This window comes from Hordeum vulgare, chromosome 5H (assembly GCF_904849725.1).
Source record: "Hordeum vulgare subsp. vulgare chromosome 5H, MorexV3_pseudomolecules_assembly, whole genome shotgun sequence".
NCBI classification, from domain to species: domain Eukaryota; kingdom Viridiplantae; phylum Streptophyta; class Magnoliopsida; order Poales; family Poaceae; genus Hordeum; species Hordeum vulgare.
Genome location: NC_058522.1, coordinates 251,146,436 through 251,168,158, shown reverse-complemented (window position 1 = coordinate 251,168,158; position 21,723 = coordinate 251,146,436). Strand labels below are relative to the sequence as shown.

The 21,723-nt window shown below is 46.1% G+C and overlaps 2 protein-coding genes across 2 annotated transcripts in view; one reads left to right on the top strand and one right to left on the bottom strand.

The window, feature by feature from the left end:
* Positions 1-331: 331 nt before the first annotated feature.
* Positions 332-4,090, bottom strand: LOC123396565 (probable isoprenylcysteine alpha-carbonyl methylesterase ICMEL1). Its single transcript, XM_045091467.1, has 7 exons — positions 3,971-4,090; positions 3,633-3,664; positions 2,657-2,794; positions 2,073-2,138; positions 1,797-1,940; positions 1,595-1,685; positions 332-1,285 (listed from the first exon to the last, which is right to left on the bottom strand). Exons 1-7 carry the CDS (start codon positions 4,088-4,090, stop codon positions 1,268-1,270), a joined length of 609 nt encoding a protein of 202 aa, XP_044947402.1. The 3' UTR covers positions 332-1,267.
* A 2,738-nt stretch (positions 4,091-6,828) lies between these two features.
* Positions 6,829-21,723, top strand: part of LOC123452495 (deaminated glutathione amidase, chloroplastic/cytosolic) — a 56,778-nt gene continuing 41,883 nt past the window's right edge. Inside the window, exons 1-4 of the mRNA XM_045129152.1 lie at positions 6,829-7,053; positions 10,816-10,952; positions 11,320-11,448; positions 13,524-13,582. Of these exons, the coding sequence (XP_044985087.1) occupies positions 6,868-7,053; positions 10,816-10,952; positions 11,320-11,448; positions 13,524-13,582 (511 nt within the window). The 5' untranslated portion in view covers positions 6,829-6,867. The remainder of the gene's footprint in view (positions 7,054-10,815; positions 10,953-11,319; positions 11,449-13,523; positions 13,583-21,723) is intronic.

Genomic DNA, 21,723 nt, shown 5'->3' with positions numbered 1-21,723 from the left:
TGCGAATTAGCCTTGGAGATGCCCTAAAGCTGGTGACGGAGGACCAAATTGCTTTACCCACTTTAACATTAAAAGTCCTTTTAGTAAAATAATTCAGAGCGCACACTGACACCGTAACAAAAAGAAACACACCAACATGAATGAGCAGCACAGAAGCACATGCAATGAAGGGAGTCACATCTCCCCCTGAATTTTTATTAGTACAAGTACTACTGCATGTTCTTTTCCCCGACAGTGAGCAATTGCACACCTTCACAACACACATTGGTTGTGATGTCGAGCAACTGGTGAAGGATCTCGTGACACATCTCCTGCCCTGCTTATCTCGGCATTCTTTCAATACTGTTGTATCACCTCAATATATCGGTCGGATGAAATGTTCTTTATCGAAAATAAAAAATAGAAGGAAAGGTGCGCCAACAGTTATAACCCGAGACGTAAATAAATAATGTCTAATATGTGGTGACCGACCACCTTATGAATGCACGTACACATCATAAGAGGAACTTCAGTTTGTACAACACTACAGGTTTACCAACTGCATGATGAAGGCCCGATGGAGAAATTTGATGGTTCTGCGCCCATTCCATACACCTTGGTCATCTTCACAGCAGCACAAGATGATGCAGTTGATGGCGAAGAAGCAGCTCATGATTTCAAGAGCATGTTCAGCTGATTGATGGCGCATAATTCAGTGAATTGTGCACATCTCCTCTCCACTCTGGAGATGATGACATCTGCCACTGCCTGGCAAAGCAGCATCAAAGCTGGTGAACAACGAGATAGTAAAGGTCATAATCCAAAATAGCGGCAGCCCCAGTCTTCAGAGCTTGTTGGATGCATGATGAAGAGTGTGGCAGTGTGCCGTAGCTCCAGGGAAACCGGTAAGTTGCTGCTAGATTTGATGAAGATAACCGCCGGGTGTCAATTTCTTCAGTTAATAACATGACAAGTGTTGATTTCTTCACAAGATGCAGCCTGGTTCCTGACAAGGAGATGTGCAAGTAATTGGCATGGTTCTGCTGGTCAGGGTCACAATATTGTCTGCAACACTACTACTGAATAAATGACCGAAATACTAACCATCGCACACACAGTATGAATGTGAACGATGTACTTGTCACAGCAGTTTCATTCTGAGTAACATCATAATAAAACGGCGGGCTTCAGACATAGGAGTACCTAGGTGCAGGCTACGCTTCTTCTTCTTCTTCCTTAGAATGGCTCCAGCGGGCATTTTTATTCCGCAGACTTGCGATTCAACTGATCAAAGTACGTCTGCACTCTACACCAAGACAACCCAATCATTTTCTACTGAGCTCCAGAGGTATTCAGTTAGCGACATATGAGCAAACCTAGCACGAAAAAACAACAAAGCAAAGGGCTATACTCTAAACCGAGCACTTTTTTTCCCACGAGAGCAAGACTCACGACCATGCTCGAAATCACAAAAATATTAAGTTCACAAAGAAAACAATGTACTTCCTATTTAAACATGGATAAATTAAGCACTTCGAAAGACTATAAAGAGGGTCAAAATGTTCAAGCAAAGAATTCCTTTCAAACAGTGCTAGTCACAACTCGTAATGATTACCTGAAGAAATAAATCAGTATGTGTCTTTCCTTCGTATAAGAATAGATCCGCTTTAGCACCACGCTGTTGTAAAGCAGCAAGGAATGCTTCACTGCATTTTTTGATTGAGTCAGTTCATACCAATATCCAGAATACATGTAAAGGCTCATGAGAGGGCACAGTTATAAAATCTGATGTTGCCAATGATTTCAGTTTGACCCACCTTTCAGCAGAGGGCATTGAACAGTCACTTGTCCCATGAAAAAGGATGATTTGTGGCAACAAAGAGACTGCGGATCTAACTGCTACGTCCTTAACCACGACTTCTGGAGAAAATTTCCTCAATGATTCCTCGCCTTCCATAATGCTGAAACATAAGGTTCCAATGGTATAGTATCCTGACAATAGTAGGCAAGAAATTTGCCTTCCTTTTTCACAGAAGGGAAAATAAAAATTGGTGTCAAAACATGAATAAATGCTAACATTCAAAGATAAATACCTGAGGAAGACGGACCGGTAAAGACCACGCCTATGGAAATGATCAACCAAGTTAAGAAGATTATAACTGCAGAAACAAAACAAAAAATGTCAAGGACAATACAGCCATTCTCAGGCATTCTTGTGTGTGAATCGGTAATGATGCTCCTATAAAGTGTAATAGGTCACACGGTTAAATTTTGGACAAAGGCGCTAAAGGTATCCACAAGTAGCAGTGTAGCAGGAGACTGTAATTTGCAAGCTAGCATTGCTGAAAAGGCAAATTGTCCCTCTTCATTTGGAACAAGTATATTAACATTCTGCCAGACAAAGAAGCACAAGAGACTAAATTGCAGGCTGCAGGTAGAGATGAACTCTACTTGACAGTGCACGAAACTGATTACTGGCACTATTCCACCATCATAATTTATAACAGGCATATTCACATTCTGCCGAACAAATAAGCACAAGAGACTAAATTGCAGGCTGCAGGTAGAGACAAACTCTATTGGACAGACTGAAAATATTTGACAATGCAATAAACTGATTACTCATGCAGATTGCCAAGAAAAAGGGGCATACAATTTGTGCTAGTCCCATGCTTACCCGCCAGAAATACCAAAGTATGCTTTTAGCTGTGCAACACTCCAAGTGGAAGTATCTTCACCACATTCTCTGATAGCCTGATTTATGAGAGCACAAGCAGCAATATGTGCACCAGCAGATTGTCCAACAAGATAAATCCTGTTAGCATGATGTACATAGAAAATATCAGAACAAAATGACTATAATATGCTTTCAGGATATAGTGCAGCAATGATCTTTTGGAAGCGAAACATAAGTCATTGTTTTAAGTCACACCATTATAGTCCTAGAAAAGATGAATAATGAAATGAACAACACCTTCTATACATTCTACCTCAACTTCCACACTAATGAATTTCTAAAGCACCACAGAAGATTTTTCATATGTGCACATGTGTAGGACATATATTACAAGGAATGTTTGTGATTTGCAATAGCCAAGCTTAAATTTTTGACCAGTTATAAGTTATAAGCCTTTCAGGATCACCTCCATAGCTAGCTAAATTGTTACAGACAAATGAGATTCCTCGTGATACGTCTTCTACCATGTCACCAATAGTCCCCTGAGGGAAGTTTCTGCAAACAAATCATTGCTATGCTCCATGAGTATGATACATAAGACAGTTAAAACTCCAAAGAATCAGCCTCTCCAAGGCCTAACGTATGGTAACACGTGAAACTAAGCAAGACATTTATCAAATACTACACCTCAAGTATGGTCAACACCAGCCTCGACAACACCAACACAATCCCTTCAAGTTTGACACTACACAAATAACCCTCTCAACACAATCCTACGATGAAACAAGCAATACTAAATTAACAGAACAACATGACAATCCTAGGTAGACTTCAATTGGAGAATAACAGTCATTGTTGATGATGCATCGATTACTGCAATTACTGAGGCACTGACCATAATCAAGCACCCAGCCTCGGTACGATGCCCGGGCACCACAGTACTGGCGGTAGAATGGGCAGGAGACTGAGTGGTTACCTGGAACCATGGTTGAAGGAGATGCAGAGTATCTATTTCGAGTTGAACTGCTCCAGGGCCGATTTCATACCCTCTGCTCCTCCATCCACCACCACACCCATCACCGCATCAGCGAGGGGAGGAGGAGGAGGAGGGGCGGCCGGGAGGAGGAGGGGGAGGGGAGGGAGGGAGCTGGGTCCGTGCCGCGGCACGTCGTGGAAGAGCACGAGCGGAGCTGCCGGTACGAGCCCTGCTTCTTCCCGGCCTGCCAACGCCCCTTCTTCCCCGGCGTCGATGACAGCGCACAGGAGCGGCACCTAGCCGGCCGCCACGACTGGCTCCTCCACCGCCTCACCTACGGCAAGGACGTCTTGGTGGACGTCGACCCGGACCGCCTCGCCCTGATCCGCGCCCACGACCGCCTCCCTCGCCTTGTGCCCCTTCTCCTTCTCCTTTGGGTCCTCTCTTCCTGACGCCATGTCTCTCTCTCTTTCTCTGGATAGGCAGGGTGTCGTCGCCACCGAAGCAAGACGCCACACCCGCCGCTAGATCCATCCACGCCAAGCCCGGATCGGGAGGGGAGGGGGAGCTCGAGCCGCCGCGTTGACCCTATCCAAATGTGAAAAAGATCGCGGGTTGAGTAGGCAAAACTACATGGGTTTTGTGTAAGAACGAAATGTTTTCTCAAAGTATCCACTTAAAACAGGACTGCAAGTTAATTATCCGAAACGACAGGGATGTTTTTACAAAAATAGCACGACGGACGACCATAAACCCAATTTGCTTTATTATTAGGGAGAGATTAATCTTTGCATTGTTTTTTCGACGTCTATGTTTTCATCTTGCCCCATGTCCAACGACGAAGCTTAGTTGGGGCGAGCACATTCCATGGCCCGAGCCTCACTACAAAACCTGGTTTTTTTTGGGCTGTTTAGATTAGATTTATTTTAGCTTTTGACCCCAAACAACCATATTTGCTACCTCGCCCTTCTGAACATCCTGTCTAGCTCCGTCACTGACTGAGTCTATGACATGTGCATGCATTAATTTTACAGTGACAACGATGCTTTTACCAATCAACGCATCATGCAAACGATCTCTGACACGCGCATGAAGGAGAGAAAAAAACTAAAACGGCTATTCAATCCATTGCATACACCAATTAAACTACCTGTTCAAGCAAAGAAGCAAAGTAGTCCAAAAGAGACGCAACCATATCCTCCTTGATATCTAGGTCTCGACTTGTGCACAGATAAATTAGGATTGACAGAAGTATATTTCTTGCTTCACCATTTGTTTTGATGATGAAATTTCAAATTTGAGTCATGTAAACTGAAAATGAGTGAGTATAGGTAAAGTATTAATCATGTTTTAAGGCTGGTTATAATGGAAATGACATAAGTAGTAACATATATGCCACATAAACAAAAGTACTTCTTTCGTCACGGTTTAGAAGGCGCACATCAACGATCTTTGGGACCAAGGTAAATCTTGATTGACTCTAATTTTTTCGCAAGTACTCACACAATAACTGCACGACGCCTATTATTTGAGAAGGTAATGCACGGTAACTCACACAACCACTAAACGAGGAGTGCATGCAGCCTACTGGTACTCCTAATTCACACAATAATAAATGTCACGCGTCTTAATAATCTTATATTCTGAAAATACATGTAAACGGAACTGCGCCTTCTAAACCGTGACGGAGAAAGCAGTGATGTGGCGAATAGTTAATGAGAAGGGAGGCAAATAGAGTAACATAATATGTTATCATAACACAACGTTTTTCAATGAAAATGATTCTATAAAGCAATAAATGGAGACATCTATGTTATCACATATATGATATTGCCTATTATGAAGGTAGTAATATAGATTAGTAACATGCATATGTTGCTAGTCTAAGTTACTCTTCACTTTGACTAACCTAAGACTACCCACAGCGGGAACAGGGCCGGGTCGGCAAAATCCGAAGCCCTTGCAAAACTAAAAAGTAGGCCCTATCTCACATAAAATTAACTAATGAGCTATTATAATGTATATATATCTCACAAGAAAAAATATATATAATACAATGTCTTACATAACAATTGAACATGTAAAAAAACATACCAGAAGGCTGGAGGAGACGGTAATCAATCAATACGACGAGACGATGTCGATGAGTCTGGAATTTGAGAGATCGAGAAGAGGTGAGGAAGGCAATGACAACTCAATCTAATGAGTAGTGACGAGGGACGAGTCGAGGAGACGAGTGCGAACTCGAAACTCGCTAGGGCCGGCTGCTTATCGAGGTGAGGGCTTGGCCAGGGCGATGAAATAAGGCGACGGACAATGATATGAGGCGTCGAGGCGACTTCCTGTAGCCATAATAAATTCTGTTTGTCCGATGCCCCTATCGTGTAGCCACGATTAATAACTTTCTGTAGCCACAATCCATGTAGCCTCTTTTTAGGAAAATCCTGTCCCGATCGAGATCACGAGAAGTTCGCATGGCTGGTCCCTCGACTTGAGGTCTTCAGCCCACTCTAGCATCATCAAGCCCAATACCATTTTTTTTCTATACTAGGCCTATATAAAAATTTAGGCCCCTTAGATTTTTGGGCCCCGTGCATGCCACACTTTTGGAATCATCGTGGCCCGGTCCTGAATAGAAATAATATAGATAGTAACAATAAATGCCACCTAAGAAAAAAAAAACATAATGTGATAGCTAATTAATGAGAAAAGAGAGAAATTGAATAACATATCTAGTTACTCATACTATGAGTAACATCATACATACCGGGAGAAGATGAGTCTATAAACATATCAAGAAAAATAAGTTTATAAGCTAATATAAATAAAAAACTCAATATTACTATCCTTATATTACTATCAACTACAATATGAAGTACTCCCTCCGTTCCTAAATATAAGTCTTTTAAAGATTTTACTAAGGGACTACATACGAAGCAAAATGAATGAATCTACACTCTAAAATATGTCTATATACATCTGTATGTAGTTCTCTAATGAAATCTCTTAAAAGACTTATATTTAGGAACGGAGAGAGTAATAATTTAGACACGTTACTAATCTATTCCATGTCACTGTCCTGCGTAGCCTAAGATGCAATGGGTTTCATCCAACGGTCGCGACGAGACCACGTGGGACCTCTTCCTCGGCTCGTGCCCACGAGCAGGTGACCCAGGCGGCTGGGTATTTTTTTTTTGAGCTGCAGGCGGCTGGGTATTGACTTCCCCTACTTGTCATGGCCTTGGCCCCTTGGCCTCCTTCGCGGTCTCTCTCCCATTCGCCGCCTCCGCCGCCCTCCTCTGCCCGCGCCATGTCGTTATCCTCTGTCTCCGCTGCGTCGCAGGGGAAGGTGGGTGTGGTGCAGATGACCTCCGTGGGGGACCTCGACGCCAATTACGCCACCTGCTCCCGCCTCACTAAGGCAAGCCTTCCTCCTTTCCCCTATAGACCTAACCCTGCACCGCCGCGAGCATGGAGTTGATTGCCTGCTGCGATTTGAAACTGGAAGAAACATCTAGTTGCAGCAAGAAGGAGATATGCAAGCTTGTAGTTACCAGACAATATGTTTTGGCTATTGAAATGGAGAAATTGTAGCATTTCATCTCGGAAAAGCTAGGAAGAGGAGAAATTCTGCATTTGATATGCTCTTCTGGGATCTGGAATGCACGAATAGATGAATTATAACCATTGTTTATAAGGTGGTAAGAGCATCTTTAGCAGACCACATATCAAGCTCCGACCCATAAAATAACCGTTAAAATACGGTTCCGCGTGAAAAAAGTTACCCGATCAGATCCCGCAAACGCGTCGTGTCGGACTCGTGGCGGGTGCGTGCGTGCGTAGGTAGCTGCAAGCACGAGGGTGTCCATGCCGGTTGCGTAGCGTGTGCGTGGAACTAGTCCAGGCTGTTGGCGAGTCGCGCGGGGGGATTGCGGGCGTTCCGTTGGAGCTCGCCGTGGGCCGCGCCCGTTGGAGCACCTCGTGGGCGCGAGCGGAGCGTGCAGATCGTGGCCGCAAACGAGTGGGAGGTGTGGGTGCGTGCCCTGGCGCCGGCTCGGGTATAAAGTCGGCGCAACCATTGTTGTAACCGCTGTGGGGTTGAGTTCGAGCTCAAGAAAAAGCCGTTGTCGCGACGGAGTTCGTGCACCGGAAAAACAACCACCGTGTCCACCTTTCTCTTCCTCCTCTCAGGCGGTGTCTGCGGCGACCGCAGTGCGGCGGTGGGTCCGTTTTGGCAACAATAATTGGTATCAGAGCCACGTGACGAAGGGTGATCACCAACAATGTCGCTTGTCCCGTACACCGGCGGAGCGGGGGGTTCGTTGCCGATGTAGGTGCCGGCGCTCACTGGTGAGAACTACACCACGTGGGCTATCAAGGTAGAGGCGAACTTGGATGCTGCCGGGCTCTGGGAGGCGGTGGTGCCGGCGGAGGACTCGGCACCGGCGGTGATCGCGAAGAAGGACAAGCCCGCGTGTGCCTATTTGTTCGGGGCTCTCTCGTAGGACCTGTTGATGTAGGTATCCCCGAAGAAGACAGCGGTGGAGGTATGGGCTTGCCTGAAGACCAGGTTCGTCGACGCGGTTGGCCACACTCCGCGGCGATTTTGATTGGCTGCGGATGGCGGACGACGAGTCCCTAGACGCGTTCGCCGACAGGATCGGGAGCATGGCGGCGCGGTACGCGGGGCTTGGGACGACGCAACGATGATCAAGAAACTGCTTGACACGGTGCCGGATCACCTATACGCGACGGTGGCGGGCATCGAGCAATTTTGCGATGTCGATGCCATGCCGTTCGAGGAGGCGCTCGGATGGCTCAAAGCCTTCGACGAGCGCACACGACGACGCTCAGGCTTGCGGCGAGCGCGCGGAGGAGCAGTTGATGCTCACGGCAGCGTAGTGGTAGGCACGAAAACGACAGCGCGGCGGCGGCTTCAACCACGACGACGGCGGCAGCAGCCGCCGTCGAGCAACGGAGGGAAGCGACGCGACCAGTGCTACAACTGCGGGGTGTGCATCCATTTCCATCGGGACTGCACGAAGCCGAGGAAGGCGGAGGTAGCGGAGCAGGCCCTCCTCGTCGACGGCAATGTCGAGGACGACATGCTCCTCTAGGCTGTGGCTTAGGGGTTTGTGTGTCGGGCATAAGCCACGCCGACCGTGCGTGTGCGAGCGGGACGCGTTGGGCTCGTGGCGGGTGCATGCGTGCGTAGGTAGTCGCGAGCACAGGGGGTGTCCGTGCCGGTCGCATAGCGTGTGCGTCGAACTAGTCCAGGCGGTTGGCGAGTCACGCAGGGGGATTGCGGGCGTTCCCGTTGGAGCTCGCCGTGGGCCGCGCGTGTTGGAGCGCGTCGTGGGCGCGAGCGGAGCGTGCGGATCGTGGCCGCAAGCGAGTGGGAGGCGTGGGTGCGTGCCCTGGTGCCGGCTTGGGTATATAGCCGGCGCGGCCATCGTTGTAACCGCTGTGGGGTTGTGTTCGAGCTCAAAAAAAGCCGTTGTCGCGGCGGCGTTCGTGCGCCGGGGAAACAACCACTGTGTCCACCTTTCTCTTCCTCCTCTCAGGCGGTGTCTGCGGCGACCGTAGTGTGGCGGCGGGTCCGTTTTGGCAACCACACGTCGGGTCCGTAAATATTTTTGCGGGGCGCGGTGAAATTCCCACCCCAACCCGCGAAAACGCAGGCTCTCCCCCTCGCCCCGTCGGTGCCCTGTATATAGCGAGAGCGGTTGGCGGGTGGTACATTTCAGTCCGCGCTTTTCCCCTACCCACCGCCGCCGGGCTGCCGCCTACGATTCCATCCATACCAGCCGGCGGGCCGCCACACGTCCGGGATTGACCTCTACCCCTTCCTGTAGTTGTAGATCGGCGACTGTTTGTCGTGCCTGTCGGATCTGGCATTTCCGGCCACCAGCGGCTGTGCCAAGCCATGGATTAGTCGGGGACCAGGCCGCACAGCCTCGGCAAAGCGCCAACACCGCATGGAGGTACTGGTTCGTCCTTTAGTCGCTGTCATCGGTTTGCCGACAAGGACTCGGCATGCCGTCGCTCGGGCTCGGTGCTCGCGCAGCGGCTCGCCGGCTTGCCGATGCCGCTCATACAGTGCGACGACTGCACAGAGATTGTGCTGCGGCTAACATCTAGCACGCGGCAACACCTCAGATGGGTATTCTTCAAATGCAATAACGACGGGTATGTTCTTGTTTCCGTTCGGCTTTGTGAACTTATTTGGTTCAATTTCGGTAGCTTATTGAGATGTTCAAGTGTGTAGGAAGGTGGATGCTCATTTTGGTATTGGGAAGAAGAATACATCGATTTATTGATAGGAAGAAATTTAATAGATGTTCGTGCACTCCTTAGTATAATTGAGGCTAATGATGCGGCTGCATGTTCAATTAGAATAGAAATCAGAGGGGAAGCAACGTCTAATTCTTTAGAATCAAAGCCGAAGAATGAAGAATGTAAGATCAAGAATCCACAGATCAACAATGAATGCATGGAGAGGATGTTGGTCCAACTAGTGTGAGCAATTATGGAAGTTGGATATCTTCTAAAATGCCTAATTATGATTCTTGTTTTCTTTGGTCTTGCTATTTTAGCAAATATTTGGTGAATTATTATGTATCCAATGCCTTTGAAGAAAATAAAGAAGCAAAAAAAAGTGTTTTCATGCTTGAAATTGAAATGGAAATTATTGATTTACGAGTCGGCGGCGGAGGACGGCCGAGCAGACCCCGCAAACCGGACCCGTAAAAATGATATTCCGAATATCCTTTTTTACCGGTCCGGTTTGCCGGCCCGCAAAACCGTTTTTCCGCGAACTGTAAACGGCTTTTGCGGGTCGGCGATATACGGGGTCTGCTAGAGATGCTCTAAGGCGACCTAAGGCGGGCACCACCTGCCTTAGCGCCTAGGCGACGCCTAAGCGCCTAAGGCGGACATATTTGTAAGGCGCTGCCGGGGCGCCTTATCGCCTAAGCGTCTAAGGCAGGACGCCTTAAAAACAATATAAGCAAAGCTTTCCAAACTGAGTTCTATGCTATGTGTGTGCTGCACCTATCGGAGTCCTCATTGGTTTTATTCATTGTACAACAAGTAATGCTGTTCCTTTTTGTTTCCCTACTTTATTGCAAGCTCTCATAGATAAATGCATAGTAGACCATCATTTGAGATAATCTTTTCTTAGGAAGCTGCTCTGGCTGGAGTCAAATTTCTTTGCTTCCCTGAGGTCTTCTCCTTCATAGGATCCAAGGATGGCGAGTCTGTTAAGCTAGCCGAACCATTAGATGGCCCAATAATGCAGAGATATTGCTCACTTGCAAAGTTAGTAAGAACATTTTTCTCAATTTATGAGCTTTCTCACTTGTACTGTACTTTGTAGTGACTAAGCCTTTTGATTTTCCAATCTACTTCGCCTACTAGCCTTTGACACTATTAGCTCTTAGATTTAGGAATAATTGTTTCACACTGGTCTAACTTAATATGTATCTTACAGATGGATCTTTCTAACTATATATTCAGCATGTGGTTTTTTACTTTGTACGCCTTGTTAGCTTATATAGATAAGTACACACGTGTACGTAATGCTCCTTCATTAACTATCTGTTGGCACAAAAAATCCTTGCAATTTTGAGGTTTCTAAATGGAGTGAATCAGCATGTCGAGCCCTTATCATAGCTTCATTCTGCAGTGAGTCAAGTATGTGGTTGTCTCTTGGAGGGTTTCAAGAAAGGGGCCCAGATGATTCGCACCAGTACAATACTCATGTATTAATCGATGAATCTGGAAAAGTTAGGAGCTCATACCGGAAAATTCATTTGTAAGTTTCTTTCACCGCTCTTGGGAGAAACTTGCTTTCAGTAATATTTGCGAGAAACTTGCCTTCGGTAATATTTGCGAGTACTTTATTTTAGCTGCCTATATCTGTTGAGTTGTTATCATACCTCTTGAAGTGTATATGTGGATTGCCTAGCTCTTTCCATCAGATCGGACTTTTGGTTGCGTTGGCTAGTGCATGAAGCTTAACATGGTATTAGAGCCTAGTTTTAGGTCTCCTCCGGCGCCGCAACTCGCCTGTGGATCATTTTTTTTCTGGCCTTCTTTCGACCCAGCGATGCCAGATTGATCGAGTCTGCAAGGACCGCCACCGCTACTCCCGCCCAAGACGTGCGCTGCTTGCCGCCTCAACCAGTCGCCACCAACATCTATGCCCAAGCCGCTCCACCTGCTGCTAGCTCCAGGCTGCTCGGCAATCCTAATGGAACTGGCGGCTGCCCAGGCCGCTGCTCCCAAATCCGGAGGACGCCTCTCCAGGTCTGATCGATGTCGCCAGCTGCCTGCCCGTTCACGTGCTTGCTCTTCGTACGTGTTCACCTGCACCCCATGTTGCCTGCTGGTGCTAGCTGCTACTCGCTACCACCTGGTGTTGCCTGCTGCTACGTGGTGCTACATGTTGCTAGTTGCTTACCTGCGGCTACGCGGTGCTGCTGGCTACTTCCTGCCGCTCCGTCTGCTAGTCACCCAATTGGATCTGGTTTCTCTGTCTGGCTGCCCTGAGTTGCTTTGTGCGACAGTCTTGGTCTGCTGCTTGATCTCATGTAACAGATCTTTTATTATTTTTCTTCTCTGCCCATCGTCACTAGTCTTCCTTCATAGCATCTAGTCTGTTCCTAGTTTTCTATATTTTGCGCTGCGTCCATCAAATCCGTTGATATTTTGTGTTTGTCCTGCCATGCGAGTCCACAATACCTTTGTCCGTCAGCCTTTAGTCATTCTCTCGTCCTGGTATTTTCTATACAACTTTTGTGGCCTACTTGCCCTTATTGTTTTCTATAGGATTTTCATGGACTCTTTCTGCATTGTCGGTCTACGCCCATTGTGCCTTAACCGCCGAGCTTCTTTTGCCGTCGGTTGTCGTGGGCTATGATTTCTTGCACAATGCTTTATTCTCTTGATGTGCCATCTTTTTTTGATAACCCATCTTCTTTGTTACTTATCCTGTATCTTCTAGTGATGCGGTATCTTCTTGTGATGTCCCATCACTTCGTTATCCCCTTTGGCTTGACTCGACAGGTTTTGAAGACTCTTCATGCTACGACGACACTCTCAAGACACGGATTTGGATTTTTTTCTTCTTCTAGTGTTACACTTCTTCAGATGCAATGCTATTGCATACGCTTTGCATTTTAGGGGGGTTGTTAGGAAGTATTAGTATTGATCTAGGAGTTCTTATTAGACTATCCTTGCACCCCAAGTCATGTGTAATATCTATATGCCCCATGGGCTATGTAATAGAGATAAATTGCTTTCATAACATGGTACCAGAGTCCAGAGCCCAAAGTCTTGAGTTCAAGTCCTGGCTGTCGCAATTTATCCAAAAATTGTTGTTGCCCCCCTTTGTCCACGTATAGGCCGCTTGAGTCATACCTTTGAGTCTATCCACATGTTGACTTTCCGCGTCACGCGTGAGAGGGGGTGTCGAAATGTATATGTGGATTGCCTAGCCCTTTTCATCAGTTCGGACTTTTGGTTGCGTTGGCTAGTGCATGAAGCTTAACAATACCTTCATTCTGCAGTGAGTCAAGTCTGTGGTTAGGGTTTTCAGTAATAGAATGTTAAACTGTCGGTCTTCAATTTACATGGTAAGGGCAAATGATGCTATGAATTGAAGAGCTATAAGCTGCATATATATTGTTACTTCCAAATAAGTGAAATGTTGATCACAAGTACATTTGTCACGTCATATCACAGAGCTGCAGAATTATATTTCTGGACTTGTGTCTAAATAAGGAACTTTTGGCAAATGACCTTCTTTCTTCCTTCTACTTTTTCCTTGTTGCGGTGCATTTGCAATACTGTAGTTCGGTAGTTAACCTTGGGATTGTCATGCTGAAGGTTTGATGTGGATGTACCTGGCAACATGGTGTATAAGGAAAGCCGTTTCACAACAGCAGGTGCTATTTATTAATCCCGTTTTCCAAGTTTTGTCTATTCCGTGCAATATATGTATATTTGCTAGAGTTGGTCTAAAATGAACATGTTATCTGTTGGATTTTGTTTTAAAATCTTGTATATCAGTGGTGCGTAAAGTTTCTCTTATAAGTTTACTCTCGTATTGAAGTTATTTCAAATTTCTAACTCGTTGTCACTTTTCTTAGCATCATGTTGGTCTAGTTAAACAATTTTAAATGATAGAGATCATGCTATAAGTATAATAATTGGCAATAATACTCTGTCATATTTATTCTGGATTCCCTAAATTTGGACAAAATTGTTCATGGTGTATCTGGTTTGCCATTTGCAATATACTTCATTTTCTTAGAAGATTTTGGAAGACATTCATTATAGATTACTGGATCTTTTGGTGTTTTCTGTGCTACAAAGCTAAATGTTAGAAAATCTTGAATACTGTTGTATGTGAGCCCATATCCAGGCTGGCCCATAAGGCCCAGGCCCATGTACCTGGCCTAGAAGAGGAGGAGGTTGTCGATGTCTGGCAATTAGCACCGCCAGAGTTACCGAGAGGTTAGTCTCTACATCCCTACATGGCATCAGAGGGCGGGGCGTGAAGAGACGACAGCGGCGGGATCCGGTGAGGAAATGTCAAATCTGGGCAAGCAGCATGCGAGGAGGCGGGTCTGTGTGTGAGCTCGTGGTGCGGTAAGGCAGGGCGGATGTCGGCGGGGCGTGAACGGCGACGGCGGGGTTGGTCTATGGCCAGATTCCTCTGGCTCCTTGCTGGTCCTTCTGTTCTGCTGCTTGCTAGTTCTTCTCCCGGTTGCTGGTTCTTGAGGTTGGAGAGGAATGTCAGATCCCGCTAGTGCTTTGCAAGATGGATCTAAGATGAGAATCGAGAGAGAAATCAAGGGTATCGGCTAAAAACGGAAGCCATCGTATCTATTAAGCATATGCAAGAGTATATTTGCTAGTCTTAGCACGGGAATAGAATGGTAGATGATCCTTTCCAGCCACAGCCCGGCTGGTTATAAGCATAGCCCAGCGACAGCTGTAGCTTAACCTGAAACGCTACCGTACGTAGATATGAGATCCAACGGTGGTGACGCCACGTAGACGAAGTATCCCCCCAGCCGTAGGATAACTGTCGGTACATCACCGCCATCGTCGTCAGTCTTGACATTGCCCCCTTCTAAAGAACCGACGAGGCCTCGCGGCGTTCTTGATCTGCTCTCCACGCTTGGGTTGCTGTTTTGAAAAACTTTGGGAAGGTATACTTGATGAAATCTGCATCTTCCCATGCCGCTTCCTCCGGAGACAAGTTCACCCATTGAATGTGCCATTCTACCACTGGTATATTGTTCCTTGGTACTTGCCTTACTTGCAGCACTGCCTCTGGACCAGTCTTTATAGACCCATCAGTGTTGACCATTGGCAGGTTAGGACTGGGTATGGATTTCTGCCCAATATGTTTCTTGAGCTGACTAACATGAAACATTGGATGTATCTTCACATGTGGAGGAAATTGGCGTTTGTAAGCAAATTTGCCCACATTTTGAATCACCAAAATGGGCCATAGTATCTATGTTGTAACTTGAGAGCTCCTCTGAACTCGAATGCTGCTAGTCTGTATGGTGCCATCTTGAGATATACCATGTCCCCAATGTCAAAAACTCTTTCCACTCTTTTTACATCAGCATAGCGCTTCATTCTGTTATGAGCTTTGTGCAAATTTTCTTTCAGTTGCTCCAGCATTTGTTGTTTAGCCAACAAGAAGTTTTGTGCTTCTTCATCTTCAGGACCAGGTACAACCAGTTCTGAAATTAATGGAGGGGCAAAACCATACAAAGCTTGAAATGATGACATTTTTATAGCAGTGTGATACGTGGTGTTGTACCAGTATTCAGCGAGAGAAATCCATGAGCTCCATTTGGTTGGATGTGAGTGAGTCATGCACCTGAGATATGATTCGAAACATTGATTCATTCTCTCAGTCTGGCCATCAGTCTCAGGGTGATAGGCAGTACTGTATCTGAGCTCACTTTTCCAGGCAGAGAAAATATCTTTCCACAGTTTGCTCGTAAATATTCTGTCTCTATCTGAGATAATGAGTTGTGGAGTCCCATGAAATCTGAGGATGTTATCCACAAAGGCTTGAGCTACAGTCAACACTGTGTAAGGATGAGACAATGGGATAAAAATGTGCATACTTGGTAAATCTGTCGACCACCACTAATATCACTTCCTTTCCTTGTGACTTGGGCAGTCCTTCAATAAAATCCATTGAAATATGCTGCCAGGCCATGTCAGCTATAGGTAGAGGATCCAACAGCCCAGGTTGCAAACAATTTTTCATGTTTAGCTCTGACAAATGGGGCAGGCTGCAATAAAATTTTCCACTTCATGTTTCATACCAAGCCAATAAAAAATGCTCTTAACTCTTTGATATGTAGCTCTCATGCCTGAATGACCCCCAACTGGAGAGCTGTGCAGAGCTTCTAGTAACCTGATTTTCAATTCTTTGACACTGCCAACTAAGATTCTTCCTATGTATCTGATAATACCAGCTACCAATTGGTGATCCTCAATAGTATGTGAAGGTTGTAGCACCAATTTTTCCAGCAATTGTTTTGATACAGGGTCATGTTGGTAGCTTTCCATTAACTCTTGTGCCCACACCGGTGTCACAGTAGATAGTGCCATGCAAGATGGTATTACTCTGGATAGAGCATCAACCACTTTGTTCATCACTCCTTTCTTGTACTGGATCTTGAAATTAAATTCCAACAATTTCATCATTAACTTATGCTGAACCCTTCAGTGTTCTTTTGATCTGTGATGAATTTTAAAGATTGCTGGTCAGTTTTTATCAAAAATTCTCTTCCCAACAAATAATGTCTCCATCTTTTAAGTGCTTCCAAGACTGACAATGCTTCTTTTTCATAGGTTAACATAGCAGCATTTCTTGGACATAAGGCTGAGCCATAGAAAGCTATTGGTTTGCCTTGTTGCATTAACACTGCTCCAATGCCTTTGCCTGATGCATCAGTTTCCAAAATGAATGGTTGTGAAAAATCAGGTAGAGCTAGTACAGTAGCAGTATTTAGTGCTTGTTGGACTTGGTGGAATGCTTGAGTGTGAATTTCTAACCAACAAAATTGTCCTTTCTTCAATAAATTATGCAAGGGTCTACAGACCAGACCATAATTTTTAATAAATCTTCTGTAATACCCTGCTAAGCCCAAAAAACTTCTCAACTTTGTGACATTATCTGGAGTAGGCCAGTCCCTTATAGCCTGTATTTTCTTTGGATCTGTTGCCACTCCTTCAGATATAACATGTCCTAAGTATTCCACTTGGTGCACAACAAACACACATTTGGACAGTTTTGCACATAACTGGTTATCTATGAGAATTTGTAAGACTGTCTGTATGTGTTCTAAATGCTCTTTGAGTGTTAATCTGTAGATGAGTATATCATCAAAGAAAACCAATACAAATTTTCTCAGATAAGGGCCAAATGTATCATTCATAACTGCCTGAAAGGTCCCTGGTGCATTGGAAAGACCAAATGGCATGACCAAATATTCAAGGTGGCCTAAGAATGTTCTAAAGGCTGTTTTAGGGACATCTTTAGGGTGCATCCTTATCTGATGATAGCCTGCTCTCAAATCCAATTTGGACAAGTATTTAGCTCCATGCAATTCATCTAACAGATCCTCTATGACAGGTATAGGGAATTTGTTCTTGATTGTAGCAGCATTTAATTTTCTGAAATCAGTACACAACCTCATTGAACCATCTTTCTTTTTAACTAACAGAACGTGGGCTGCATATGGACTCTGGCTGTGTCTAATAAAGTGAGCAGCTAGCAATTTCTTGATTTGCTCTTCCATTTCTTGCTTTTGATGCCGAGGAACTCTATGAGGTTTTGAATGGGGTGGGTCAGTCCCAGGTTTCAGAGGGATTGTGTGGTCAAACTCCCTATGAGGAGGAAGAGATGCAGGCTCTTCAAACAGACCAGCATAATCCATGAGTAATTTTTGTTGCTGAGGAGGAGTTTGGAAACCCTTAGGTGCTTCCAAAACTATATTGTGCATTTGAAACAAAATCCTTCTGCTCCTTTTTCCAAGATTTTACTAGTTGTTTTTGCTGGCACTTCCTTGACTGTCGCAGCATTGTTATATATAGCAGTGGATATAGTTTGTTTTCCTTGAAAAGTGAAACTGAAAGTGTTTTCTGGTATGTTGAAAGCAACATGACTCGCAATGGCAAACCAATCATACCCTAAGATCATATCATGACTAGGTAGTGGAAGTACCCTGAAATCATGGCAGAACTTGAGCTTAGCTAATTGAAATGCACACTTTGGAGCTACAGTAGTAGACATGAGTTTGCCACCTCCAGCAACAGCAATAGCTCTTGGTTTAACTGGATTTAAGTCACAGTTACATTTGACAGCAAAATCCTGGCTAAGGAAAGAAGTGGTACTGCCAGAATCCAGCAAAGCCACTGCTCTTTTTCTATTGATGTGCACAATGACTGTTGGTGTTGTAGTAGGCAACTACTGATGCCCAATAGCATGAGCAGAAACAAACATCACCTGTTCATCCTCCTCATTGATTTCCTCTTGTTCTTGTTGTATGATCTCCTCAGCAGTATCCTCCTGATCTGTATCCTCTTGTTGCATTAAATGTGTTAGGAATAAGCAACTTGTATTCCCATGAGGCCATAGGCCGGTATATATACATGTACAGGTGATGGACTATATGCAGGGAACCCTTATATATTGGGATAAATACAAAAGGGTACATGACTTATATTATAACTCTAACACCCCACCTCAAACTCATGGTGGATGAACAACACTGAGTTTGGAGAGATAAAGGCCATGTTGTGCTCTAGTCTGGGCCTTCGTCAGGAAATCCGCCAACTGTAACTCGGAAGGCACATACTGAAGAGCAACAACCTGATCCTGCACAGCAGCGCGCACATAGAAAGCATCAACACCAATATGCTTGGTGAGCTCATGCTTCACAGGACCGCGCGCAATGCTAATAGCACCTGTACTGTCAGATAAGAGCAGAGTCGGTGTAGTGACAGAAACACCAAAATCCTGAAGTAACCACCGTAACCAAGTCACCTCCGCCGTCAAAAGAGCCATCGCTCGCAACTCAGCCTCTGCACTCGAACGGGAAACTGCAACTTGTTTCTTCGTCTTCCAGGCAATGAAAGAACCACCAATAAAAACACAGTAAGCAGAAAGTGAACGGCGATCTGAAGGATCACTAGCCCACGTAGCATCCGAATAGGCCTGAAGCTGTAAAGAACTGGAGCGAGGAAAGAATAGACGGTGAGAGATCGTGCCTCGAAGATATCGGAGAACACGGAGGAGATGACTATAGTGAACTGATGTGGGAGCAGAGACGAACTGACTAAGAATATGAACCGGATAATAGATATCCGGACGAGTGACAGCGAGATAAACAAGACTGCCAACAAGATGACGATAACGCGTCGGGTCAGGCAGGGGATCACCATCAGTAGCAGAGAGGTGAACATTGAGCTCCATAGGAGTCTCAACAATGCGCTCATCAGTAAGAGCAGCACGAGCAAGAAGATCCTGGATATACTTTTCCTGGGATATAAAGAAGCCATCAGAGGTAGAAGAGACTTCAATCCCAAGAAAGTAGCGAAGAGGTCCAAGATCAGACATAAGGAACTGCTCACTAAGGCGGGCCTTGACAAAGGCAATATACTCGGGGTCATCCCCAGTGATGACCATGTCATCAACATAGAGAAGAAGAAGAGTCCGACCACGAGGAGAAAGGTGAATAAACAATGCTGGATCATGAACACTGGGTGAAAAACCAGCGGCAGTCACCACAGAGGCAAAACGCTCAAACCAGGCGCGTGGGGCTTGCTTAAGGCCTGTTGATCGCTTTGGATTTTCCACCGCTGGTGCTGCCGTTCTTGAGCTGACTACTTATCATCAGGCTGTTGTTCATCCTGGATGGCAGTTTGCGATGGCAGAGGAGATTGCTGCTCTTGAAGCACTGGTACGTGGCATCTTGTTTCCCTTCCTCCCGGAGTGCGTCCCATCACTTGTAAGTGGGTCTACAAGGTTAAGACTCGCTCCGATGGTTCTCTTGAGCGTCACAAAGCGACAGGAGGAGATTCGTCTGGATCCCGTCTGGATTGGATCGGCAGCAGGAGGAGGCGCTCGATCCCGTTTGGATGAGGCGCTCGATCCCGTCCAGAGGCGCTCGATCCCGTCTGGATCCAGAAGCTAAAAAGGAGCCGACCTTCCAGAGATCGATCCGAGACGGAGTAGAGGCTGGATACCAGGTTCGATCTGAGACGGCTTCTCTCTGAATCCTGGCGGATCGAGGCTAGGCGGCGCCTGAAGTAGAGGCCGCGAGAGCAGAGTCGGTTCAAGACGGGATCCGGCGACGAGGAGGACGAGGAGGAGCGGATCAACAACACGAGTTGCGGCGTGCAAAAGTTAACCTAGCTCTAATACCATGTTAGGAATAAGCAACTTGTATTCCCATGAGGCCATAGGCCGGTATATATACATGTACAGGTGATGGACTATATGCAGAAAACCCCTTATATATTGGGATAAATACAAAAGGGTACATGACTTATATTATAACTCTAACAAAATGGACACTAAGAATTAGCTTACATTTGTGACCATGTACCCATTTGTCACCACATCTCCAGGATTCTCCAGGTTTTCCGAATTTTTGGTTGTTGACAAAAGTTGTATCAGGTGGTTTTGCTGGTGCTTGATATTGTGGAGTGGCAAAAGTTGAAGACTCATTGTGTATATTGACATGCTGTTTCTGTTATAGGAATAACCAGGCTTCTTTGTTTGAAGAACCATAGGAGGATGGCAGGGCTCCACATCCTTTGCTAAACAATATGTTGAGTAAATAGGCAATTTTCCGAGTAGATTAATCCATGAAATAATTGCTAACATGGCATTGACTAGATTCATGACATACTGATCACGGAGCAGACTAGCAAATACTACGCATATAGCAAAACCATCTACGCATATAGCTAGTACTACTAGGGCTAAAATAAACAGGAGCGGGATAAACGAATTATACCCTCCGATCGGCCACTTGGCCGCAGTAGCAGCGGTGGTGGCGGCAACATCCTCTGCCGCCTTCTTCTCGGCTTCGGCCTTCTCGCGGGTTAGACGGTCGGCTTCGGTTGGTGAAGACATGGCGATGATGAGGGCGACGCGGACGTAGACGAAGTAGACGGACGGAGGCGAGCAGTCGCGTGATCACTCCCTAAAAACCTAATCGCCCCTCTCTCGTACAGGATCCGGAGAGGCGGGTTTCGGAGGCCTGCTGTCCCGTCGACCGTGTACGCGGTGAACGGGACGGAATCGCCAGCGGTAGCAGCAACAAAGGAACGAGCGCGTGAGGCAGAGGCGATCTGATCTCGTGATGGCTAGGGTTGGCGTTAGCCCTGGTTATATAGGCGGCCGGGTGGAGAGACGTGGGCTGAACCCATGTCCGAGTCGGTAACAGCCCACGATCCGACGTCTTAGATCGTGTCGGATCCGTTACGTATTCTCCGTTCCTAACCGGCAAAAATAAGCGCGTAGGTATGAGCTCGGCTCGGCTCATTCCCGCAACCCGCGGCGCGTCGTGACGAGCCGTGGCGTGGCGATGCGGGCGGCGGCGGAGGAGTGCGCGAGGGCCTCTTCTCTTCTCACTCTCCAATAGCATGTAGAAGAGAGACCCTTATAAAGGGGTCCAACTTCTTCTTCACTAGCGGGCTGGGACTAAACTTCCCAGCACCACCTTGTCATGCTACCACCTACATGGACCCTTAGAGATTTTCTGAAATTGTCTAATGGGCCTTAGGGCCATCTCATATTTCAACAATCACCAGATCTCAAGGGCACATTGTGTTCTTATCGTTCCAATCATTGTTTTGATAATACCAATATTTCAGTGAAGACCTGTTAAGGTCGAGCTTCACCTAGAGGAAGCAGCTACACTCCTTTACAATTGAACAATGGACTATGTCTTGAATTGTCAGTTTGACGTAAAGAAGCTTCACCACAAGTCTTACTGGGCCTTGAATTGTCAGTTTGACGTAAAGAAGCTTC